Source organism: Oncorhynchus kisutch, linkage group LG5 (genome assembly GCF_002021735.2).
Source record: "Oncorhynchus kisutch isolate 150728-3 linkage group LG5, Okis_V2, whole genome shotgun sequence".
Taxonomy (NCBI): Eukaryota; Metazoa; Chordata; class Actinopteri; order Salmoniformes; family Salmonidae; genus Oncorhynchus; species Oncorhynchus kisutch.
In genome coordinates, this window is record NC_034178.2 from 47,119,601 (window position 1) to 47,147,428 (window position 27,828).

A 27,828-nucleotide genomic window follows, 5' to 3' on the forward strand; every position below is an offset into this window, starting at 1 on the left:
TCTTCATTAGCAGTCATACTCCATTATCCCATACTACCATACTGTTTCAATGAAAACACTGAATGTGAGAGATTAGAAACAGAGCAGGACGGGACAGTATGAAACGGGGAGGTAGAGTGAGATATTAGAAACAGAGCAGGACGGGACAGTATGAAACGGGGAGGTAGAGTGAGATATTAGAAACAGAACAGGACGGGACAGTATGAAACAGGGAGGTAGAGTGATATATTAGAAACAGAGCAGGACGGGACAGTATGAAACGGGGAGGTAGAGTGAGATATTAGAAACAGAACAGGACGGGACAGTATGAAACAGGGAGGTAGAGTGATATATTAGAAACAGAGCAGGACAGGACAGTATGAAACAGGGAGGTAGAGTGAGATATTAGAAACAGAACAGGACGGGACAGTATGAAACAGGGAGGTAGAGTGATATATTAGAAACAGAACAGGACGGGACAGTATGAAACAGGGAGGTAGAGTGAGATATTAGAAACAGAACAGGACAGGACAGTATGAAACAGGGAGGTAGAGTGAGATATTAGAAAAATGGTGGTGTCTGTACAAGTAAGAAGTAGTTAGAAGGAGAAGTGAGAACTAAAAAGAGAGAGGAGGGAGGTCAGTTCTTCCCTTCCTGTTAGTTCTTCCCTGTGTCCTCATTACTGACACTGACTGAGTGTTGAGTGCACTCCTTGCTTTAGGATGGAGGTCGAAGGTGGGAGGATATGCTGTTTTAGTGAGATGGTACTGTAACAGTATCATAACCCTAACACACACACACACACACCCCAGGCATGAGGCACAGAGAGCGAAGCATGCTGCTCATCAATCACAAAGAACAGAACTGCTCAATAAGGTCAGCTGCCCTGGGCTCTAATTGTCTCTCATGCTATTGTCTCTCAAATGCACATCAAACTATTAAAGACTTCTCAAATATCTATAATGAAGTAAACTTATTCTACTATTCCTTCTGACCTTAGAGAATGACAAAGTGAGAGCTGTATTGTGTGAACTCTGCCTTACTCCCACTGCCAAATTCACACGGACACACACATCATTTATTGGGTGGCAGGTAGCCTAGTGGTTAGAGCATTGGACTTGTAACCGAAAGTTTGCCAGATTGAATCCCCGAGCTGACAAGGTAAAATTCTGTAGTTTTGCTCCTGAACAAGGCAGTTAACCCACTGTTCCTAGGCCGTCATTGAAAATAAGAATTTGTTCTTTACTGACTTGCTAGTTAAATTAAGGTTAAAAAAATGACAAGGATAAGCTATCTGACCCACTCACCAGAGAGGCGAAAAAGGTGTGTATTAGTTTTGCTCTCAGTTCTGAAAGTGGTATTGCCATTGGTTATCATATACACCATAATCTTCTTGTGCATAAAGCATCACCCACAAACAGGGTTTTTCTGTTGCTTTATGTTCAAAAACGGAAAGCATTATCAATAGGGATGTAGGAGGTGGTTTAACCCATGAAGAGACTTAAAGAGTCATAGAACTGGATATGTGACAGAGAAAGTGAGGAAAGAAAGAGATTGAGAAAAAAGATAACAAAATACTTTCTCATGACATTGGGTTGACATTTCTGGGTCTGCACCTTGTCTCGCAACGCAGTGGAGAGAGAGAGAGGAGAACAGGAGAGGGGAGAAGAGAAAGGGAGAGGTAGAGGAGGGTGGAAGAAGAGCGGGACAAGGTGTTATGTCCCATTTTTTGCGACTCTACATGCCGCTCACACTGACAAGTCACTGTTACACCTCTTCCCCCTTCCTCCATACCTCCGTCCCTCCACCAGTCCAGGTTTAGAATCCTCCCACTCTCCCTCCCTGAACAAAACATAAAGTCCCTCAACCCTGTGTTGTCTATACATGGAGAGTGTGTCATGGTTTCCATATTCTGTGTCATCAGTGTCAGTCTGCAGAGGGGGAACATAAACAAGCGAGCGGCACTTTTTAAATTTATACTTAACTAGACAAGTCAGTTAAGAACAAATTCTTATTTACAATGATGGCCTACATCAGCCAAACCCGGACGACACTGGGCCAATTGTGCACCACCCTATGGGACTCCCAATCATGGCCGGTTGTGAGACAGCCTAGAATCGAACCAGGGTGTCTGTAGTGACACTTCTTGCACTGAGGTGCAGTGCCTTAGACCGCTGCGAACACTCGGGAGCCCAAATGGACACCACTAAAGTCCAGCTCAGTGGGTAGGTGCCTGTGTCCGTGTCAATGGATGTGTCCCAAATGGCATCCTATTCCCTAGTGCACTATTTTTGACCGGGGCCTATAGGGCTCTGTTCAATAGTAATGCACTATACCTGTATAGGGAATAGGGTGGGACTCGGGCTATGTCTGTCTGTAGTGGTGGTGGGTGGTATTAACTGTCCCTGGGGGATAAAGGTATCTTATTGGCTGGGGGTCATTAGCTGGGCTTTCATAACAACGCAAAGTCCCATTATGCTCACCAGCACGACAGGGCTTCCTTTCAATTTAATCAAACAATGATCACATTACCACATTACACTGAGTGGTTCTCATTAACTTACCAAAGAGACTCCGTGTAGATACTCAGTAGTAGAGATAGATAGTAGTACCACTAGGCAGAGGAGTCAGAAAGTATCAGTGGAACATGTACATAATGGACCCTCTGGGTGAGCATGTGTCCCAAAGAGCACCATATTCCATATATAGATAGTGAGAGCACCATATTCCATATATAGATAGTGCACGACTATGTCCCAAATGGGACCCCATAGAGCTCTGGTCGTGCACTATCTTCCTCCGGCTGCTGTGACCTCTTGCTTCTGTAGCTGTGACCTATTAGAGCATTAGAGCCATGTATGTCAGTGCAGAGCTGGGAGAGTCAGCTGTGTGGGGCCAGATCCACCAGGAAACCAGCGCTCAATGTAATCTAAACATGCTAAATGTACCTCCCCTCAGTGTTCTGCAGCCCAGCAGGCGAGCAAACAGAGACAGGGCCATATTGCAGAGTCACACCCCACAGAGATGGAAGCAGTGGATTGAAGGAGCCAGAGGTTTTGGGGTCCTGGCCCCACACTCTCAGTGGTTGGTGTGTGTGTGTGTGTGTGTGTGTGTGTGTGTGTGTGTGTGTGTGTGTGTGTGTGTGTGTGTGTGTGTGTGTGTGTGTGTGTGTGTGTGTGTGTGTGTGTGTGTGTGTGTGTGTGTGTGTGTGTGTGTGTGTGTGTGTGTGAGAGTGTGAGAGTGAGTGAGTGAGTGAGTGAGTGAGTGAGTGAGTGAGTGAGTGAGTGAGTGAGTGAGTGAGTGAAATAGTAGTACTAAATCAAAAGTGCAGAGTCAGAAGCTGAGTTCCACACCCACAGGTGTGCAGAGGGCGTCCTGCAGGATAAGGACTTCCCCAGTTCTGTCATGAGTCAGGATCTACCTGTTATGTAACCATGCCTGGAGTAGAGCAGTGACACACACCTGTACTGACCGGTCCCACAGATGTCTTACCGTACAGCAGGGCATACACACATGCATGCATACACACACACACACACACACACAGTTTAATTAATGTATAATTAAGCCTCTATATAGCTATAGACAAATGTATATGTGCACTTAACTTAACTCTGTGATGAGCTCTTTAGTAGTGATGGTGTGTGTGTCTGTCAATGCGTGTTTGCCAATGTGCGTGCAGTGAGCTTATGTGTGTGCCTGCGTGTGGGGTGGATATATTTGCACATGATGCAGAAACATTGGATGATGTTGAGTAATTTACAGTTCTGGTGCCAGTTTAGCCTCAGGGACAGTGCTAGCAGCAGCAGCAGCCAACTCTACCACCTCCACACCCGCAGAGTTTTGCCCAAACCCAGACTACACCCACAGCCTACCCATGTGATCCAAACCCACACACATCAGGACTTTACGTAAAACTCAGCCCAAGTCTTCTCCCACATAGAGAGTTTTAGGACAGACATACTCACAGTACTGCACATATACTACACTCTAGCCAGTTTAGAAGACTACAACAAGTCACAGTGAAATGCAGTGAGGGAGTAGATGCAGTTTTGACTAAGCAGTTGCACTATTGTAAAACCAAATTTTGAAGATGGCAATCAATCATCATCACCCATTGGTATAAATGTTTCATGATGTGTGTACAATAGTAAGATCATTCAATGTTACACAGGAGATGACCAAGAATCTGTGAAACCAAACGAGGACACTTGTGCATAATAACTAAGACTGCTGCGTCCACAGTGCAGTGTGTATGTAGCTACCTGGTCGACGTCACATTGCCACAGTCTACAGAGCAAGCGAGCAGTAAGGCTACTTCCTCGATCAACGGAATCACAGAACGAGCAACGGGAAGGAAGACAAGAAAAAAAAAGTCACAGAACAATAAATAATCCCTACATTTGCAAGACGAGGTAAGTCAAGGGGGAAATACTTTCGGTCATTTGAACAATTGAGAAAGACGCATATACGTTCGTAACTTCGCTGTTGTTACGTTTTGCAATGTAGTTCAATACCTTTTTTAGGTTGATTATTTAAATAGGCTTTATTGAAGAAAACATTAGGCTACATATAGTGCACTGGAAACTTTACGAAAGCTTGCGGAAAGCTTGCGTGAATACTAGGTAGGTAGTATTTCCGTAACCCCAGAAAATGAAGAAAACGTTGTCAACTGTAATGTTATATATTGATATTGGCGTGCACTGACATCCGCTACATTCCGGGTCAAAAAAAATTGTACAGTACAATTTCATGTGCAAGGGGCAAATGAATTATTCAAATAGAAACTTGGCATTTTCGAATACTGGGGGAAAACGTGGATGGTTTTCATACTTTTGACTAATTGTGTATTTCTCAACACCATGTATTTAACTAGGCAAGTCAGTTAAGATCAATTCTTATTTACAATGACGGCCTACCGCGGACGACACTGGGTAAATTGTGCGCCGCCCTATGTGACTCCCAATCACGGCCGGTTGTGATACAGCCTAGAATCGAACCAGGGCCTGTAGTGACGCGAGCCTTAGACCACTGCCCCACTCGGGAGCCCCACCATTAGGCTATATATCACGAGACTATTTTCAATATTAGGAGAAATACCAAGGTCTTGGGTTGAAATGGGGAACCTTTGTATCCTCCTATCTTATTCCAACATAGAGTTACAAGCCATTAACACACCACTTGTGACAAACAGCCACATCCAGGGTTGGTTGTCACACAGTATGGGCAAAGATTTTTATATCTAACCCAAGATAGACCACAGCCTGTCGTTTCCAATGGAGCAAATGAATCATAGTGGGCAGCACAAGTAAGGAGGTGGACAGAGCCTAGTATACCCGAGCCAACAAGGTGCAAAATGTGTTGAAGTGCCCTTGAGCAAGGCAGTTAACCCTAATTTACTCTATACTACTATGGCTGACACTGTAAAATAACACTTTTCACTTCACCTATCCGGTGTATTTCACAATAATCGCAGTGTTTGCCTTTTTTTCTAGCAACAATTGAACTAATTTACAATAAAATAAACAAGTTCAGCCGTTATTTGAAAAAAGAAAAGTCTTTATTTATTTAAAAGTATTTCTATCTAACATAATAAAAATAAATAAGTAAAAATGTATTAAACATATTTGAATATTTGCTTTGACATTGTAGTTCTTACTCCACTCAAATTGCCATATCAACACTTAATAAAATCAACAGTAACCATCAGATATTTGGATGAAAATATATATGTGTGTGTGTGCGTGTGTGTGTGTGTGTGTGTGTGTGTGTGTGTGTGTGTGTGTGTGTGTGTGTGTGTGTGTGTGTGTGTGTGTGTGTGTGTGTGTGTGTGTGTGTGTGTGTGTGTGTGTGAGAATGTTGCTGCTGTCTCTCAGTCAGAGTCACATGACTCACATTTTTGACAAGCAGGTCTGGACCAAATCTGAACCAATCAGAGATGCCTGTGTTTCACAAGTTTGGACAGCAAAGTATACAGTAGAGCATAGTAGAGTACAGTAGAGTAAAGTAAATAAAAGTGTAATGAACTCAGTGCAGTACAGTAGAGTAGTGTAGAGTACTGTAGGGTACAGTAAAGTAGAGTATAGTTCAGTACAGTATAGTACAGTAGAGCACAGTAGGATACAGTACAGTAAGGTAAAGTAGAGTACAGCACAGTATAATGTACTGTATTATGTCCTACTGTACTCAACTGTACTGTGGTGTACTATAATTTACTGAATTAAACTAAACTGTACTCTATCTTGCTCTACTGTACTGTACTCTACCAAATTCAACTGTTTTGCACTGTACTGTGCTGTAGTGTGCTGTCCAAACTTGTGAAACAGATGTCTTTTCAACATCTGGAAAATAAGTATTCTAGGCATCTTTTCATCGTCATTTAGCTTACTGGGTACATTGTTACAATGGGGATGGTTGTCAGATTGTAACAAGCAACCCCAACATCAATTTGACAACCATCGCCAACCACCCCAATGGTGGTTTTTTCTGGATTAAGATGCTAGTTACCACATTGCTTGACCTAGGCACTCACAAATAGGCTTGAAATAAAGCTATCCCTTTCCTCGTTCCAATAAATATATTTTATGGATACTTCCATCAACTATTTATAAAAGAAATAACAAGCATACAAATGTTTACTTTCAACCATGAAACATTCTATTAACCGTCTCACCTCAATGTTTTGTGATCCTGTCCTGAATTGACCACATGGAGGACCTCTCCTATAGAGGACACACATGTTTATGTTGAAATGATTACACAGTAATAATAAGCAGTGACAATCAATCCATGAGACAACCAACCGTGGTCTTCCCTTCTTCAAATTATTCTCAACTGTAAACACATGGGTCTTATTGTGAGCAGACTGTCAACACATTTAAATAAATAAAGCCAGGCCTTACTCAGTTATGAGACAATGAGAGAAAACATTATTTTTCATTTGTAATACCTTGCTTTCAAAGCACTCTGGGTTTCTCAAGATCATGACATTCTGTGGGTTCATTGTGACATGCATGATGCAAGACATTGCCATTGATGTAGAAGCAGTTTTAAAGACTTCCACTTATCCACACTGTTCAGTTTATTTCCCAATTACTGGACATGTCATGACCACTTCTGCATGTGTGTTGTTCACTAATAACTAGGTTGAAAACAAAGGTAGTTTCTATACATTTACTGTCAAACTTTTATATGCAAATTTACTTGCGAAAAGAAGCCCCTTGTTTAGTTTCATTGCATTTGATGAGTCAACACTGTGTCTTATCATAATGCCAACTGAATTTTGTGAACCACATCCACATTTGACAAACAGCACACAGATGAAGCAAGAACAAGACATGATTTCTGTACACCCACCCGTTAACCAACTTGTACTGATCCGAGTGTGTGTGTGTGTGTGTGTGTGTGTGTGTGTGTGTGTGTGTGTGTGTGTGTGTGTGTGTGTGTGTGTGTGTGTGTGTGTGTGTGTGTGTGTGTGTGTGTAAGTGTGTGTGTGTGTAAGTGTGTACAAGTTTGTACAAGTGTGTACAATGTACATGGAGTAAAGATATAATTTAACTTCCTATTCCATTGTGTACCACTATAAATACTGGACTGTGCATTGTGCTGTCCTCCATCACAAGGTGGTCATCTTTATCCATAAGCTACCAGGCTTTTTTTCTGGATTAAAAAGGGGTTTAGGTGGTGAGCGTGACAAGGGGCGTGGCAATGGGCCTGAATTTTAGAGAACATTTTAGAAGCCCCCATCTTGGTGGTGTTTTTTGTTGTTGCATTTTTAGCACTTTTAAGCCAATTACAGTGTTTGTAATTGCACAGTTCAACGATCAGAAGATCATGCCTACACTGTAACATCGTTCAGCTCACTAGTTACCATGGCTTCGGCTGTGACTGCATTGGACCTGTGTCATAGAGTAACAGCTGAATAATGATCACTTTGAATGGCCCATTACATTTAAGTTATGAGTCTGTGTTAGAAATCTTGTAGTCATTACCGCTCTCTCTCCCTTCATCCCACTCTCCCTTCATCTCCCTCTCTCTGTTAGATCATAAGTATTTGTTCTTGCCCGTTGGTTTGGTAACAGACTTCAACCCTAAATTGCACTATATGTAGTACAGTACACTACTGGCTCTAATCTCTCATTGACAAACTACGTAAACATAAATGGTACTGTAGATATGTCATGATACAGCGGGATGCGTGGGATAACAAGCAACATTAGTTCCGGTGTTTGTTTTATCACTGGTTATTTGGACAAATCACAATTTCGCAGGTGTTAGCATCCTTCGAATTTCAGGAGGGAATATATGGCCCATAGACTTTACGTAACTTGCAAGAGAGTGGAGCTTTTCGTTCCGGTTCCGATCCTCGTTCTATCTCTTCTCTATCTCTTATCTCAATTTTGTTATTTTAACAACCAGGTAATCCAATAGAAAAAAAGTACGATACATACAAATTGCCCTTTAAATGTAGTATGCTACAGTACTGTAAATTACAGGATATTACACTGTTTTCACATTAGGCAATACACTTGCACTACCCATTAAAATGGACTAAACATCACATTTCCATAATGTCTATACCATGTGTGATCATTGAAGAAATTAACTAAACAATGTTTAGCAGACACTAGTTTGCATCAAACTTGTCTTGAGCATTTGGCCATAGGTTCCCATCGAAATCGCAGTGAATATCCTCATTGTTCATGCACCTGGGAAAAAAACTTTTGGCGAATCCAAGCCTGATTTAGGTCTGGACTGAAATCATTGCATGCCTCATCCATGGCCTGAAGGAGGGTGGTACGCTCATGGGGATGACAAGCAAACATCTTCCACTGGGGTCACATACCAAAATGTGTGGACTGTTGTCACTTTGGATTAAAGTATCTGCTACATAAATAGCATATATTACAGTATTACAGCACTGTTTTGGCCAACGCAATTGTAGTAAAGCAGTATGAACCTCCCCCTTTCTTGTTTTGGACATTCTGGATTATTTGCGTATTGGTATTGTATTGATATTGTATAACTGCACTGTAAGGGCCAGAAACACAAGCATTTCGCTGCGCCTGCTGTAACATCTGCTTATCTGTAGTAGACAAACCAGTTTACATGGCAAATCTAAATGTTTATCAAATGTTTAAGTGATCATCAATTAAGAGCAGTCGAATTAAGTAGTAGTAAAATATATTTTAACAAAAGAGAAGATAATCATGTCAAAAGTAATGTGAGCATTGCAATGTGAAAGGCAATTACTTTATATGAACATGTATTTCAATTTGAAACATGTATTTCTAGATGAAACACTGATTAGGTGTTTATAGACTATTTTCTACTGTATTATTGACTGTATGTTTGTTTATTCCATGTTTAACTCTGTTGTTGTTTGTGTCGCACTGCTTTGCTTTATCTTGGCCAGGTCGCAGTTGTAAATGAGGACTTGTTCTCAACTAGCCTACCTGGTTAAATAAAGGTTAAATAAATATATATATATATATATATATATATATATAGGTTTGTAGGTTTGGTGAAAAAGTGACTATATGATTTTGTGTGATGTACTTAGTCAATTAAAAATGTGCTTAGAGTTGTGAAACAACTGCCTTTTTGATTATCTATTTTGAGTTGTACTAAGAGTTGTGAAAATTGACCAAATACTTGTGAAAATTGTACCGAAGCGATTAAAAAAACTGTAAGAATCCCTTCCATAGTTTGACAGATCACAGACACGTAGTGTAAAGAGCTCTCTGACAGAGAGTGGGCTCTATTTTCGTGTCAAACGCACGTTAGTTAAAATGTGGTCATGTAATAACTGGTGCACTGGCATTTTCCAGCTCTAACGCCAGGTTCGGCAATTTACCTGTCTAACACCAGCACGCTTGCACTCAGATGGAAGAGGTGGAAATACTCTAGACGTGTCCTTAAAAACATGACCCAAAGTGCTGACTTCGGGCAGTGCTGATAGGGATATTTAAGACCAACCAAAAGATGGTTTTAGCGCTAACACAGTTGGTTAAGGCATTTATTTTGACAGCGGAAACTCAGACTATCCAGCCATGACGCATAATGCCCATATGCACATGGAACAAAAGTAGCCCAATGTACTTTTGGTGCCTGTATTTAGAAATATAAAAACTCATATTTTTTCCCATTTTATTTCTATTTGATTAAAAACCAAATATAGTCTCCCCTCCTCTCAATTAAGGCTTTTTTTTTGTCTGCCCAATGCAATCACAAAGTAGTCAAGACTGCCAATAAAGGGTTTGGCTACTGAAACCGCATGGAAATAAATCTTAATCACCAAAGCTTTATTATAATATCAAGTTTGAGAGGAGTAAAACAGTGAGCTGACATTCCCTTTTTATGCATTGTAGGCAGGCCCACAGTATTTGAGCCTTGCAGGTCCCGTTTTGGACGTGCGTAAAACCCTGATGTAGTCTACGTTTCCATGCCCAACATGAAACGAGAGATGATAACCTTGGTGAATACTGGTGAACCTCCTATTTAGAAGTCATATGTAACCAGTAAAAATAGCTTGTTTTCCGTTCCATCTGTTCAAAACCCAAGCCCTCCCATAGGCCTACTATAACGAAGGCTGGTTCAACAGCCATGCCGGTCTCTAAAAAAAAATCATGGATATATTATGATATCATTACATTTGACATGTATTTATTGTTGTTTTAAAAAAACTGGTGGCTTGTTTTTCGTTACATTTTATTACAGCCAAACTTCTTAGAAGGATTCACCTTCCTCGCACGCTCGCAACTTCTGGAGATGTGTGAATGCGATCTGATCTGTAAAATGGTTCCGATTATGTTCATAAAACATAGGCCTATTGGGAGCAGTATAACGCGGCGTGGATATTCTCCCTTTCTATTTATATTGGATCTTTGTCCAGCAACTGTGAAAAGTTTGGATGTACGTAAACCCTCCATTGTATGTGTTGTTTTTATATGATATGCCCATGGGGAGAAATGATGGTGCCTGTAAGTGTGGCATAGCCGATTTAAAACAAGTTGTTTCGTTTTGATTACAATTATTCGTTATCTTCTGAGGCTTTATCAATCATTCATTTAATATTGTTATTGACAACGTTAGGCATGTCCATGCTCAGCCATAATGCAATTTACAGTAATCCTAGCCCCTATATCAGTGCTAATTCTATGTATATATTTTCATATAAAAACCAAGCAATTACTTAACGTATTTAGAAAAGATAGGTCTACATTTTGTATTTTTTTCTTCTGTAAACCATTTAACAAACTATAGCGGACTAACATTGGAATTGGAGTTGATTATACGCAATACATAAAAGACTGTTTTGCCTTTGAACACGCTCTGATTGGCCAGTGAGGGCCAAGCCTCGACACACCCACAACGTGTTTATTCATCAAAACCCAGCTCTTTCGAGCCAATGTCATCAAGTGCGCCAATAATTGTGATAGTAAAAATATTCCTGACACACCCTTGAACATATAAGCTACTGCCTGTGGTTGATTTACCAAATAGAGCCCAGTGGTGTGTGATGTCATTGTCTGAGGTGCTATCAGTCAGCTGTCTGTGAGTCATAAGGGGAAGATGTGTGAATGCATGAGAGAGAGAGAGAGAGAGAGAGAGAGAGAGAGAGAGAGAGAGAGAGAGGAGAGAGAGAGAGAGGAGAGAGAGAGAGAGAGAGAGAGAGAGAGAGAGCGAGAGAGAGAGAAACGGAGAGAAACGGAAGGGATTATGAGCTCACAGCACATTGATAAACTCTACATAAATATAATGTGTTATTATTATTAGGTTCAGTTGCTACCACATATACTGTACAGAGAGAGAACTAACTGGTGGACAAGGTTAGTTAACAATGGACCTTGAACATAGGAAGAGAAAGAGTCCTTGTCAACCCTTAACACATGTTTCCCATGCCAATAAAGCCCTTGAATTGAATTGAATTGAGAGAGAGAGAGAGAGAGAGAGAGAGAGAGAGAGAGAGAGAGAGAGGAGAGAGAGAGAGAGAGAGGAGAGAGAGAGAGAGAGAGAGAGAGAGAGAGAGAGAGCGAGAGAGAGAGAAACGGAGAGAAACGGAAGGGATTATGAGCTCACAGCACATTGATAAACTCTACATAAATATAATGTGTTATTATTATTAGGTTCAGTTGCTACCACATATACTGTACAGAGAGAGAACTAACTGGTGGACAAGGTTAGTTAACAATGGACCTTGAACATAGGAAGAGAAAGAGTCCTTGTCAACCCAGGCTCTGATCTGATAGGTAATCTATATCAATCTCTGTGATTCCCTGGTAACACACGCACAGGCATGCACGCAGTCACACAAACACAGGCACGCACACACAGAGTTTATTATTGATCAACACCTGAAAGCAGCACAGCTCAAGGCTTGAACAAACACATGGACACCTCCTTTAGTACTGCATGACATTCCTGTCTCTCTTCCACCTCTTTTCTGTCCGTTTTCTTTTTTTCCTGTCCTTGTCTCCTGACTTATTGTTGGTGTGTATGGGGTGGTGGTGTAGAGCTGGTGAACAGAAACACAGGACTTTGGACATATTGAGACCTGCTCCCTCCCAGGAATGCAGGGAAATACCTTCACTCCCAGAGCTACACTCAGAGAGGATCAGTCTTGTACAGCTAACCTTGTGGGGACACACAATTCAGTCCCATTCAAAATCCTATTTTCCCTAACCCATACCCTTACTCTAACCCTAACCCTAACCATAGCTCCTTACCCTAACCCTAAAACCAACCCTAGCTCCTAACCCTTATCATAATTCTAACCCTAACACTAATTCTAACCTTAACCCTGAACCAAGTAGCATTTGACCTCGTGGCAACCAACAAAATGTCCCCAGTTAGTCAAAAATTTGTTTGTTTACTATTCTTGTGGGGACATCTGGTCCTCACAAGAATAGTTAAACATGTCAACAAACACACACACACACACACACACACACACACACACACACACACACACACACACACACACACACACACACACACACACACACACACACACACACACACACTCACACATGCACATTCTTCAACACCTGCTCCTATAATATCACACCATACATACGTTCTCACAGACAAAATGATCAAAGCAGCTGTCATTGACAGAAGTGCTTTGCCTTTCTGTGTTCCTACTGTAGCCTACGAGTGTGTTGCTTTGAAATAGGATTCTCCTAATGTGATATTGAACCCTCAGTTTAAGTTTAACCGGTAGTTCACAGTGTCATTAAAGTCAGAGTCTACTTGTTGCAGTATGTGAGAAGGGCATTGTTTCTCAGATTTGAATCATTATTTAGTTCAGTGATGGATCTCAGGCCTATTTCACAGAGACAGTTTCTGTTTGTTTAGGTGACTCATAGAATCTCTTTCTTTCTCTCACACACACACATCTCTCTCACTCTCACACACACATACGCACGCACGCACGCAAACACACAATCTCTTTCTGTCATATGACTCGATTAGGGGACTGATATCTAATCGCTTCTCCCTTTCTCTCTGTCTCTCCTCATTTCCCTCTACCTTTATCCATTTTGCTTGTCATCTTGAGTGGATACATATCACACTTTAGGCTTTGCTTATACTTTTACAATGATCAAACAATGAATGAAACAAATATCCATATTAGTAGCATGTGACTGATGAAGCAGGGTGTGTGTATGTGTATGTATAGCTCTCATCACCATTGGTGATGTTCAGATGCCATATCTTAATTTGATCATCCCGTTGTTGCAGGAACATTTTTAAGAGGTGTATTCAAGGTTTAAAAAGGCTTCTAAAGTTTGTAATTTCCACTTAAAAATGTCAGACTTGATTTGCCTTAATTAAAAATGTACCAACCCCTACAAAAAATGTCCAGTAATTATAATCCACATAACAATTGACATTTCCTGTTGCTGCAGGATTATTTTCCTGCTGTAGCAAACTGTCTCAAATTAAGATCCTACATCTGTAACTGAATCACGTCTGTCATGTGCGTATGAACAGAAGGCTGAGTGATGGACTGTTTCTAGAAATATGTTGCTGTGGTTACATTCTGCTTGGCCATGTCTTTGAACAGGTGGCCCAGTGACGCGTCACCATGGAACCCTTCTTGCGGATCGCCTTCAACTCTTACGATCTGGGTGTTCTGTCCCCCTTGGCCCCTTCTGATACCCCCTTCTGTGCCATCAAGATGAAGGAGGCCCTCACCACCGGTGAGAATCTGACTATTACTATAGTTACTAGTGTGTTATAGTAGAAATATATTAATCCCATTGTCCCACACAGTCACATTGTAACCCTGTCATACTTTATACTGTATGTCCTATGAAAGTCATACACGAGGACCAGTGTTGTACAGATATGCAGGTTTTTAGATTATTAGACAAGAGTATGAAAGAAATCAATCTCTATCTAATCTCTCTTTCTAACCTCTATATAATCCCCCCCCCCCCCCCCCCCCCCCTTCCCTCTCTCCCTCCTTCTCTCCAGAGCGTGGTAAGACGCTGGTTCAGAAGAAGCCCACCATGTTCCCAGCCTGGAAGGCCAGCTTCGACGCCCACATCTATGAGGGGCGTGTCCTGCAGGTGCTGCTGATGAAGACTGCAGAGGAGCCATTGGCCGAGGTCACAGTGGGCATGTCTGTCCTTGCCGAGCGCTGCAAAAAGGCCAACGGCCACGCTGAATTCTGGGTAAGAGGGACTTTGACTACAGTCTGATTCTCTACTGTCCTGCATGAATTGTGTGTCTAACTTGCAGATGATTGTGTGTGTGTGTGTGTGTGTGTGTGTCGGTTCAGGTTGACCTGCAGCCCTCAGGGAAGGTGATGATGGCAGTGCAGTACTTCTTGGAGGGAGCAACTGATACAGGTAAGACTCAGGAGATGAAGCCCACCTCTACTCTTCTCATCCTCCTCTGTTCCCCTCCTATCTGGTCTGTTTGTGATCTATATTTTATATGTCATGTTTGTCACTCTGAAGCTGTCTGTCTGTTCCCTTGGTTCTCATCCGTTCTATGCTCACGTTTGGAGTACAGACGGAGCAAGAGGGAACAGAGACAAACTGTTTGTTTGTGTTTGTGGGGACCAAAAGTCCCCACAAGAATAGTGAACAAACTCGAATTTGACCAACTGGGGACATTTTGTTGGTCCCCACGAGTGTGTGTGTGTGTGGGTGTCAGCATGGACAGAGAGAACTTGGAGAGATTGGGAGTATATGTCCACTGCATTGAATCATATCTACAGTATAAGTCTCAGAGTCCCTGGTCCCTGTTCTAAAGTTTTTATCTCTATCCTTTTACACAAAGACCCACTCTACTGTGTGTATGTGCTATCTATTCCGCTGTCATCTGTCTCACTCAAGCACACACACACACACACACACACACACACACACACACACACACACACAAAATGAAATACAAAAATGTAGTCTTTATGATTAAGATGGAAACGATGTGTCAAGGAGTATTAATGTAATGATTTTATTTACACACACACACACACACACACACACACACACACACACACACACACACACACACACACACACACACACACACACACACACACACACACACACACACACACATAGGTTTTGTGTATGAATACCTGTCTGTTAGTTTTTAAACATAGTTCTCTTACTGGCTCTATAAGGTTTTGCCGGTTTTCTCAAACCAACAGTGGACCAATCACTCCAAATGTTGTCACTACTGTTCCTAACGCTACAGTGATGATTCTTAACCATAAGGCTGTGCTGTTAGCCTGACTCTCTCCCTGTCACCTATAGAGGGAAAGCCTCCCACAAAGGAGGAGGTAGGGGGTCCCACCATAAACCGCAGACGAGGAGCCATCAAACAGGCCAAGATCCACGAGGTCAAATGTCACGAGTTCATTGCCACCTTTTTCAGACAGCCCACCTTCTGCTCCGTCTGCAGAGAGTTTGTCTGGTCAGTTATCAATTTTGTCCAGCCACCTGTCCTCATGGCTCTTTACTCCTAGCTCTACTTTCTGTTAGCTTCATGCAAACAGAAGTCATTCCCTATTTACAAGTTTTATTATCAGTTCCATTCATCCAATTTAAGTGGCAACGTCTTGGTCGGTCTACTTCATACTGAGAGACTGAGTGGAGGGATAAGATAAGGCAATGTCTTAGTATGGCCTATGATCTCCTCCTATCTATCTAACTTTAGGAGTTGTGTTTCCGGGAGTGGGTCAGAAGTCTTGCATTGTCTGGAAATACCAACACAAGACTTATCAACATTTAGCAATGTATTTGCAAAATCAGCACAGCTTCCACTACTAGTCCTGTATTATTAAACTGGAGTTGTGTTGTAGTAGAATAGGTTGTGTCTCTGGAGACGGTGGATGAGTATCTGTGTGCTGCTGTATAAACGGTGCTCACCTGTCATCTATATAGTCCATTCTCACTGTGTCTCCATTCATCATCACTGGCCCTCCACAATCTCTCACTCTTATACCTTTGTATTCTACAGGGGGCTCAACAAGCAAGGGTACAAGTGCAGACGTAAGTGTACAATAATGTGGACAACCTACTGCTATACAACCACATACACATAACATCATAGATACACATCTATAAACCCTGTAGTTATAAACACTACCTCAATGCAGAGCAGATTGTACAGCCCTACCAGTGACTTCGATATCTGCCTGTATGAATGGTGCTCACCTGTCATCAATGTACTCCATATCTCTTCTCTCCCAGAATGCAATGCAGCTATTCACAAGAAATGCATCGACAAGATCATCGGCAGGTGTACGGGCACGGCAGCCAACAGCCGGGACACTGTGGTACGTTGGGACTACTAATTAAGTAATTAATTAGATTATTTATTAATTAACTTATTTGTGTCAATCCAATGTGGAGTTTACTCCCTATGAGTTTTCCGTTCCATTGACTAAACTGGTCAGGAGGTTTTCCTCCATTAATAATGTGAACAATAGCTGTCAAGGTGTCATAGGGTCAGAGTCCAAACTGGCAGGCATCAATCAGACATGTAACCTCGACCAAGGATGAGGTCCCCTCACATCCCCATCAATATTCATCAATAGAAAGGGCCAAAGAGCACATGTAACTGAGCTTAGAGGTTACATTCAAACATGACGGAATTACCTTCACTCATACGTGAGGGGTGGTGAGAAGGGGTGTGTTCTGAGTTAGAAAGGGGCGTATATAAGGCCCTCTCTAGACTAGAGAGAGAGCAGGAGAGGAGACCAAGAGAAAGTGTGCCTGTCTATGACAGTCTATAGGACCCCACTGAAACTACTACAGACAGGACCTAGGCTCAGGAAGAATAACACCATGGCACGCGAAACAAAAGAAAATGGGGAGAGAACAAGGAAGGAAGGAGAGAGAGAGAGAGAGATGCGCGGGCCATGAGGTACCCTCCCAGGAGGGTGTTTTTCCCCCCCTGGTACCGATGGATCTGGGTGTTGATGAGTTGTGTGTGTGTCCATCACAGTTCCAGAAGGAGCGCTTTAAGATTGACATGCCACACCGCTTCAAGAACCACAACTACATGAGTCCTACCTTCTGTGACCACTGTGGCAGTCTGCTGTGGGGCCTGGTCAGGCAGGGCCTCAAGTGTGAAGGTAAGGAGCCGCATGTGTGTGTGTTGTGTCTGCATTGTCATTTAACTATATACTGTAACTCTTCTATGCTCTTGTAGATTGTGCCATGAATGTGCATCATAAGTGTCAGGATAAAGTGGCCAACCTTTGTGGAATCAACCAGAAACTACTGGCTGAAGCACTTACACAAGTCAGCCAGGTGAGTGAGGGAGCTGATTGTGTGCATGTGTGTTCTTGCAAGTGCATGTGTGGGTGTGTGTGCGTTGACATATGTTAGTGAATGCGTGTGACACCTGACCCAGATCTACTGTATCTGTATGGCTATGGGAACCTGAGCTTCTTGTCCTGGGCCCAGTTTCTTTAAAGTTCTGGATTTCGGCTATCGGGTAGGATAAAAATGCATCGAAAAATAATGAATAGGACAAGAGTCCCAATTGAAGTCAATGATTTGTCTGTTCTATTCATTCTATTTCTATGCATTTTATCCTATCCGATGGGTGAAATCCAGATAGATAACTTCTGAAAAACTGGGCCCTGGTATGTTTATGGACAGGAAGACTTTTTGTGGTGCTGAGTCTTCCATCAACCCTAATGCTCCTTATCATGGCCCTGTCTAGCCAATAGCAATGAACTACCTCCCCTGGACACTATGTTTATATATTATGTTATGACTAAGGTCTGACTGAATAAGCTGCTATGTCATTCTTAAGTCAGCATTATGTAGGCCGTATAACAATGGGGTCAAGTGAAATGCTGTATGACTGTTCAACAACAGCATGTTACAGCCCTGTCCCCATACAGGGTAATGCATCTTTGTTTATGGATATCTGTCAAAGGTGACAACGAAGGTCTTATTTGCTTCTCCCTCTCATCACCCTTCTATATACAGTGGGGAGAACAAGTATTTGATACACTGCCGATTTTGCAGGTTTTCCTACTTGCAAAGCATGTAGAGGTCTGTCATTTCTTTAATCATAGGTACACTTCAACTGTGAGAGACGGAATCTAAAACAAAAATCCAGAAAATCACATTGTATGAATTTTAAGTAATTAATTTGCATTTTATTGCATGACATAAGTATTTGATCACCTACCAACCAGTAAGAATTCCGGCTCTCACAGACCTGTTAGTTTTTCTTTAAGAAGCCCTCCTGTTCTCCACTCATTACCTGTATTAACTGCACCTGTTTGAACTCGTTACCTGTATAAAAGACACCTGTCCACACACTCAATCAAACAGACTCCAACCTCTCCACAATGGCCAAGACCAGGGAGGGTGTAAGGACATCAGGGATAAAATTGTAGACCTGCACAAGGCTGGGATGGGCTACAGGACAATAGGCAAGCAGCTTGGTGAGAAGGCAACAACTGTTGGCGCAATTATTAGAAAATGGAAGAAGTTCAAGATGACGGTCAATCACCCTCGGTCTGGGGCTCCATGCAATATCTCACCTCGTGGGGCATCAATGATCATGAGGAAGGGAGGGATCAGTCCAGAACTACACGGCAGGACCTGGTCAATGACCTGAAGAGAGCTGGGACCACAGTCTCAAAGAAAACCATTAGTCATGGATTAAAATCCTGCAGCGCACGCAAGGTCCCCCCACTCAAGCCAGCGCATGTCCAGGCCCGTCTGAAGTTTGCCAATGACCATCTGGATGATCCAGAGGAAGAATGGGAGAAGGTCATGTGGTCTGATGAGACAAAAATAGAGCTTTTTGGTCTAAACTCCACTCGCCATGTTTGGAGGAAGCAGAAGGATGAGTACAACCCCAAGAACACCATCCCAACCGTGAAGCATGGAGGTGGAAACATAATTATTTGGGGATACTTTTCTGCAAAGGGGACAGGACAACTGCACCGTATTGAGGGGAGGATGGATGGGGCCATGTATCGCGAGATCTTGGCCAACAACCTCCTTCCCTCAGTAAGAGTATTGAACATGGGTCGTGGCTGGGTCTTCCAGCATGACAACGACCCGAAACACACAGCCAGGGTAACTAAGGAGTGGCTCCGTAAGAAGCATCTCATGGTCCTGGAGTGTCCTAGCCAGTCTCCATACCTGGAGACTAGAAAATAGAAAATAGAAAATCTTTGGAGGGAGCTGAAAGTCCATATTGCCCAGCGACAGCCCCGAAACCTGAAGTATCTGGAGGTCTGTATGCAGGAGTGGGCCAAAATCCCTGCTGCAGTGTGTGCAAACCTGGTCAAGAACTACAGGAAACGTATGATCTCTGTAATTGCAAACAAAGGTTTCTTTACCAAATATTAAGTTCTGCTTTTCTGATGTATCAAATACTTATGTCATAAAATGCAAATTAATTACTTAAAAATCATACAATGTGATTTTCTGGATTTTTGTTTTAGATTCCGTCTCTCACAGTTGAAGTGTACCTATGATAACAATTACAGACCTCTACATGCTTTGTAATTAGGAAACACTGCCGATTTTGCAGGTTATCAAATACTTGTTCTCCCCACTGTATGTATTATCTCTCCCTATATTTCCTGTATGTCTTTCAGAAATCCTCCACTCGGCGCTTGGACCCAACCCTAGCTGACCCCGATATAGGGGTCTATCAGGAAGTCAATAGGAATTCCACTAGTGGTCTGGATGTTAATGGTCAGTCTGTGTTTGATTTTATGAACATATTTGATGATGTGTTATTTTAAATTCACTGAAATCAAGTTTGTGTGAATGGTCTGGAGTAAAATATGTTTTTATATATAACGTTAATTATAATGATGATTATGATGACAATTGTGGTGATGACCTTATAAGCTGTGTCTTCCCCAGACGGCCACCCTTATGGCAGGCTGTGGAAGGGCTCCAGCCCGCATCCCCCATCTCGCCTCACCCACCTGACACTCATCAATGTAGACAACTTTGTCTTTCACAAGGTCCTAGGCAAGGGCAGCTTTGGCAAGGTAAGCCTGGTACAGCAGACATTCAGGATTCCAGAGCAGTAAAGCTGTAAAGCTCACCACAGTACAGTTCACATACAATGAAGCAGTAGGGACAACAGACTTTAATATTACCACCAATATAATATTTAATCAGGCTCTCCTCTCTTCTTTCCTTTATTCTGTCCCTCCTCTCTTCAACCCCCCCCTCCTCTCCCCAGGTCCTGCTGGCAGAGTTGAAAGGTCAGGGGGAGTGGTTTGCAGTGAAGGCCCTGAAGAAAGACGTGGTTCTGATGGATGATGATGTGGAGTGTACCATGGTGGAGAAGAGAGTCCTGGCCCTGGCCTGGGACAACCCCTTCCTCACACACCTCTACTCCACCTTCCAGTCCAAGGTACAGACTGTAGCCCTACACACACTCCTTGGTCCTCTTACTGTGTGCCATTCTGGTTATTATAGCAACATATAGCAGCACTATTTTTTCTGATTAACATTACTAATAACAATAAGTGTCTACAAAAGCTGTCTCCAATAAGAAGTGATGTAAACACAGACTCGCTATCATAGCTCATTACACTACTACTGTGCTAGGTAGCTTTACAGTATGTGTTATGATGCCTGACTTTGACCGTGTTGTCCACAGGAACACCTGTTCTTTGTCATGGAATATCTGAATGGAGGAGACCTGATGTTCCATATTCAGGAGAAGGGACGCTTTGACCTCTACAGAGCAACGTGAGTTTTCCCAGTCACACAGACCGAGATAAACACACACCCCTAATGTCACTATTACTCACTCATAGAGACATACAGACACTCACCACCAATACTTTGATGGAAACCAGACAGTTATAAAGCAAAGACGGTGTTTACACAGTGTGAGACTGTAGCTGTGTGTTATGGGGTTTCCCTGCTTCATACAGGGAAATTATGCATTGGTGGATTTTGGGTTGGTCACCGTTCATGGGTAGCTGTTCACCATGCAAAGGAATGTGTGTGTCTCTCTCTGTCAGTGTGACTGTATTTGTTTTTGCAGGAGTCCCACAAGAGAAGGACTAGATTCAGATAGTTTGAGTGAGGTCAACCACAGAGAAGGTACAGAGTCGCATGGCTGTTGAGCCCTTCTGAGCGTGGATCTGAAATGGGATGTTAAACTAACTGGTGCTTAGTTATAGTGGTGTTAAAGTTTTTCAGTCATTAGGTGCCTCTATCCCCTCTATGCTCAGGACAGGTGAGATGACAGGAGACATTCACTTCTACACTGTTGCCAGCTATACCTGATCCAGCATTGGCATCTGCTCCTATTGTCCTCACCCACGCTCCCCAAGGACCCTCTCAGAATGTTCACCTCTCTGCTCTCACTGTATTAATCATTAACTAATTGTGTGTGTGTGTGTGTGTGTGTGTGCAGCACAAGCTGGCAGTGCAGAATGGAAAGTCTCGTGGGTTTGGTTTCCTGGTTATGTAATATGTTTCCCAGGGTAGTTTGGTGAACTGTTGAGTTTCAAATGAGTTCCACAATCACATAACAATAAACCTGTATCCACTAACTGACCCTAAGCATCTTAACGCAGTGGCACAGAGACACTGGGCCACACCCTAAACACACTTAACACAGTAAAACCCAATACACACTGTTTCTTACTGAGTAGCCTCTTCACAATTTGGCATACTGTTGTGAGGTTCCCCCAGAATACTACACTGTGTATGTGTGTGTCTACATGCATGTGTGTGAGTGTATATGGGTCGTTCCACCAATAGAGTGCCTTTCGGGTAGTGTCATTTGGTCAAATTCAATAATTTTAACATTCTGTCATAAAGACCACATGTTCTTCATAAAAACATGTTTTACCAACTAAAGAGGTTAAATTAAAAAAATACTTTAGTAAGTGCCAAATAAAGTGACAGGGTTGACACAGTAGATGTTTTCAACATTAAATCCCCTTGTGACAGGGGGAATGGAAGCTTGTTGTGTGCAACACTGAGGGGCAATTAAAAGTTTGGTTCACGTAACAGGGTTGACCTTGAAATGAGGTAGAGGTAAATGAATCAGTAATCACATGAAATAAATAATAATCTTCAGAAATGACTGTCAAAACAACAAAATAACTAGGGCTTTACCATGATGGTGGAAACTTGGGGGTTAAGTGGGTTACAATATTCCAAGAAGTCAGAAAAACATGTGAGGGACATGTCTAAATGCTGATTTTTGGAACTTTAACAAGTCTTTTCATATTAAAAATCGGATTTATTGAATGTTCCGTGTGGTTCATATTAAAGGGCACATCATTTAATATAACAGGCTTTTAAAATTCAATATTGGTGCACTATTTCTACTTAAAATATCAAAAGCGATCTGTTCGTTGAACAAACTACCCATATGATGGTGTGTGTGTGTGTGTAGCCGGTTGATACCAGGACATCTTAGATACGGCTGATGCGTGTGACAGTATCTACTTGTCTGTTGAGTGAGAGTCAGAGGAGAAACCTGTCTGGACAAAGCTTACTTCAAGTCAATCATTCAGTCTCTCAATCCCAATCAATCACCAGCGACAAAAGCATACACAGTCTCTCTCCACCTATGTCAAGGCCCAATCAGTTTTCCCATGCCAGAGTTGAAAAGAGAAGCAGGTCAGAGATGCTGTAGGCTAATCCTTCAGCTGTGGCTAGGCTGGGGCCACTGGGCCAGGAGCACCTCTCAGGTTTCACCCTACAGTATGAGGCCATTGTTCAGCTCTCCTCTCTGAGCACCACTCTATACAAATGGCCTCTTCAATAATGCAGCTAGCTACACACTGGACTGGAGTCCTCAGCGACAGACAGCAGTGTTCAGGGACTAACTCAATAGGAAAGTAGATAGAGTAGTACTCTGCTGCCAGCCAGCTGGATCTCTAGACTGTGTAGTGATGTTTATCTCTCTTTTTCCTCCCTCCTTTCTTCTCTCCCTCCCTCCAGGTTCTACTCTGCTGAGATCATCTGTGGCCTTCAGTTTCTGCACTCCAAAGGGATCATTTACAGGTAAATAGCAAATGCCATCATCAGCACTCTAATGTACACTCACTAACTTCTTACTCACTCAATCACATTACCATACAGATAAAAGAAAATGGCCAGAGCCCTTCCACCAAGGATTGATATAGTGATAGTATCACGTTGTGGGACAGTGAGTATGTGATTATTAGCTGTGCTTTTCTGTCCTGTCACAACTCTAGTCACCCTCTCAACCTTTCTACACCACACATTTCTTCCCACCCTGTCTTACCTCCAACTCTCCCTCACTTGTTTTGTCTTTCTGCCCTCAGAGACCTGAAGTTGGACAACGTGATGTTAGATCATAGCGGCCACGTAAAGATAGCTGACTTTGGCATGTGTAAGGAGAACGTGTTTGGAGAGAGCCTAGCCACAACCTTCTGTGGGACTCCTGACTACATCGCTCCAGAGGTATGGAACACAGACATACACTCTCAGAAAAAAGGGTTCCAAAAGGGTTCTTTGGCTGTCTACATAGGATAACCCTTTTTGATTCCATGTAGAACCCTCTGTGGAAAGGGTTCTACCTGGAACCAAAAGGGTTATCCTATGAGGACAGCCAAAGAACCCTTTTAGGTTCTAGATAGCACCTTTCTTTCTAAGGGTATACTGTATACATGGCTGCATCTCATGACACCCTATTCCCTATTTAGTACCCTACTTTTGACCAGAGCTAAAGTAGTGCACTCTGAGAGATGGGTTAGGTGACAACATCACAAAAACGATGCGCACGCTTCAATGGGGCAAAAGTCTGTGTCCATGTGTTGTTGTGATTCTGGATGGCGAGATAGCTAGCAACAACGACAAGAAGCTGCCATGTGGGGAATCATAGGTGGCTGTTTTGATTTTTTTCCACTGATGTCAAGTTTATGCTAATATGGCAACAATTTTGAAGCTAGCTAACCAACAACTGTAATGATGTATTTGAGAGACAACAAGTGTTCATTGTGGAAATGTATTTATGTTTTCAATAAAAATTGGAGACTAAGTACAGTTTACATGTTCTCAACAATCTAAGCCAACCCTGTCTGTTTTGCCCCCTTAGTTGAGTCTGTTTCTCTCCTCCTTTGTGTGTTTTTACCCTTGTTCACTGTTTCTCTCCTCCTTTGTGTGTTTTTACCCTTGTTCACTGTTTCTCTCCTCCTTTGTGTGTTTTTACCCTTGTTCACTGTTTCTCTCCTCCTTTGTGTGTTTTTAACCCTTGCTCACTGTTTCTCTCCTCCGGTTTTGTTGCTAAACAACCAACCTGTCGATAGGGAATAGGGTATTATTTGAGAAGCAATCACTGCAAATATACCTTTGCGAGTATCTCACTATGATGATGTCACTGACCGTGTCTTTCTATTTGATGACGTCACTTTTAGATACTGCTGGGTCAGAAGTACTCCTTCTCCGTGGACTGGTGGTCATTCGGGGTGCTGCTGTACGAGATGCTGATTGGTCAGTCACCCTTCCATGGTGATGACGAGGACGAGCTTTTTGAGTCTATCCGCATGGACACGCCACACTACCCTCGCTGGATCACCAAGGAGGCCAAGGACCTGATGGAGAAGGTCTGCTCACCCCATTCCCTCTTCCCATACAGTGTCCTATTCTGCCTCGGAGTCTATTTCTCTCCTCCTTTGTGTGTTTTTATCCCTTACTCTCGGTTTCTCTCCTACGTCGCTGCAGCTGTTTGAGAGAGACTCAACTCGCAGGCTAGGCATCGTTGATAACATTCGTGTCCACCCCTTCTTCAAGACCATCAGCTGGCCCGCCCTGGAGAGGAGGGAGGTGGAACCCCCCTTCAGACCCAAAGTGGTACGGTCTAGACATGAGGTTTTATAGTGATGATAAAACAGTTGTAATATATAGGCCTACCATAATATAACGCACGGTATTTGGAGTCGTTTCAAAGGGGAGAAGAGGCTGTCACTGACAGCCATTCATGTATCTAAACAAAGATCTACAATAATTTAACTACTGAATGCTCAGTAGAAATTAGGCATAATTTGATTAATCACCGATTGTCTCCATGTATCACTTGTCCTCCCTACTGATTGACATCTCTCCTGCCAATAACAGAAAGCCCCCAATGACTGCAGCAACTTCGACCGGGAGTTCCTCAGTGAGAAACCCTGCCTTTCCCATGGTGACAAGAACTTCATGGATTCCATGGACCAATCAGCTTTCGCCGGGTTCTCCTTCATCAACCCAGAGATGGAGCTTCTCCTGGAAAAGTGAGGGAAGGGCCTGTCAACCAATCCCCATGCTCTTAGTTCTCAGTGACATTACTGGGGTCATAGGGGACGCCAGCGATACATTACTAATGGGTTGTCTTTTGGACATGCAAACTTTTAAGAAATTAATTTACAAATATATTTTCTTTCAACATTCGATTGCATTCAATGTGATCAAACTCTCAACTTGAGTGAGCTGTTCAATGTTCAGTATTTGTGACTGTAATAGAAGCACAAGCAGTCTCCTACGGAAAAACACATTTTTCTATCTCAGACATAAAAATCCTATGAACTAAGAGCATTTTATCTTCATTTGTACCACATTGTCAACCCTGTTACAGACACTTATGTTACTGCCTAACTATTATTTAAATGCATGTTTGAGATAAATCCAACATTTTCTCATTGATTAAGTATTCCTTGAACAAATAACTCACGTATAATATCAAACTGATAAAGTTACCGTTGGGCCTCTAACAGGGTTGACGATAACATTGTTGAGGTTTTAGGTGAAGATCATCCATTACTCCTCATGTGGTGAAGAGCATGGGACCACATGGTGCTCATGAAATTAGGAACTATATTTATGTTCCACACATAATGAAAGTTTAATCAAATAAAAATATTCCTAACATTAATTGAGCGAACAGGGTTAATGTGTTGAGATCGACCACCTCAGTCAAAGATGATAAAACAATTATAAATAGACCAAAAAGAGAGAGAGGACTTCCTTCCCTTTCCACCATGCTTTTCAGAAGACCCAATTGATGTCCACTGCTGTGAATCATTTAAATTGGTGGGAATGGTCCATTATTTAAAAGGGGACAAATTGTTTGCAGAAGGGTTGGCCTTGAAATGAGGGACAGACGTAAATGCATCACTAATCACATGAATATAAATAATCATCTTCAGAAATGACTGTCATAGCAGCACAATAACTAGACCTTTACAATGATGGTGAAACGTTGAGATATTTTGGGATTAAGTGGGTTGAAATGTTCCTAGAAGTGACACAGGGTTGATGGAGGAACATGTCAAAATGCAGAATTTTGGCCTTTATTCAGGTAAAAAAAATCTGATTTATTGAATTCTCGATGTGGTTTAAATTATAGTGCACTTCATTTACAGGCTTTTAAAATTCAATATTGGTGCATCATTTCTACTTACAATATCAAAGGGATGCAAAAGGCATCCATCTGGTGAAACGACCCTAGGGTCAGGGTCAGTTTGTCAAGGTGTCCTCATTCATGTAATCAAACCCTCAACTTGAGTGAGCTGTTGTATGTTTAGTATTTGTGACTGCAATAGAAGCACAAGCAGTCTTTGGTACTTAGAGAAATTATAGGATTTAAATGTATACAGGAATGGGCCTCTGTTGTACAGATATACTGTAGGTGTTACTGTTTTGTGTGCATGCTAGGGTGTCCAGATGTACACAGGGGGCCTTATATTTTAATGTTGTGACTTGTATTAGGGTTGGAAGGTGTATGTGCGTGCATGTTTGTGGCTGTGAAAGGAAATGTTTAAAGACCTCATACCAACACCAACCACCTCTCAATCACAACAACCTCTAAATGTGTCACATGTTCTTGAAAGACTAACTTAATCCAAATGTCCAGTTCGTCACTGCATGGGGAGCCTTTGCCTCTATTGTGTGGTCATTTGGACTGTGTGCCATGTAGTGTTAAGAAGACCAAAAGTTCAGACTGAGCAACTACAGGAATCGCTGCCGTTACATGTAGCCTTCATATGGGACTGGGAAAGATTTGGTGTATGATTATTGTGCTTATTGTGTATGATGCTATGTGAAAGTCTTTATTTGAATTGAACTCATTGAGATGCTGTATATAGATCTATATATCTATATGTATATTGTTGTAAAATGTATATTATTGGTGTGCTAAGGATGTGCTTTTTTTACTGTCTCCATCTTTTACATCTTAATAAAAAATCATAAACTCCTAGTGTCTTCAGTCATTCTACCATATAAAGCATTTTAGATAGCAGGGAGTGACAGTGATAGCGTATAAACCACGCTATCACTGCACTCAAGAAGAAATGGCATTTGCTTTTTGCAAATTGTGAACAGACACAGAAACGCACACAATTGG

At 42.2% G+C, this 27,828-nt stretch overlaps 1 protein-coding gene across 1 annotated transcript; it reads left to right on the forward strand.

Moving 5' to 3' along the window:
- Positions 1–3,952: 3,952 nt before the first annotated feature.
- LOC109891155 (protein kinase C delta type) lies at positions 3,953–27,681 on the forward strand. Its single transcript, XM_031825216.1, has 18 exons — positions 3,953–4,394; positions 14,051–14,186; positions 14,464–14,663; positions 14,771–14,840; positions 15,759–15,918; positions 16,465–16,496; positions 16,698–16,783; positions 17,455–17,584; positions 17,662–17,762; positions 20,087–20,186; positions 20,361–20,491; positions 20,689–20,862; positions 21,112–21,203; positions 23,424–23,486; positions 23,771–23,909; positions 24,863–25,051; positions 25,170–25,298; positions 25,563–27,681. The coding sequence occupies exons 2-18, from the start codon at positions 14,072–14,074 to the stop codon at positions 25,719–25,721; spliced, it is 2,070 nt and encodes a 689-aa protein (XP_031681076.1). The 5' UTR covers positions 3,953–4,394; positions 14,051–14,071; the 3' UTR covers positions 25,722–27,681.
- The last annotated feature ends 147 nt before the right edge of the window (positions 27,682–27,828 follow it).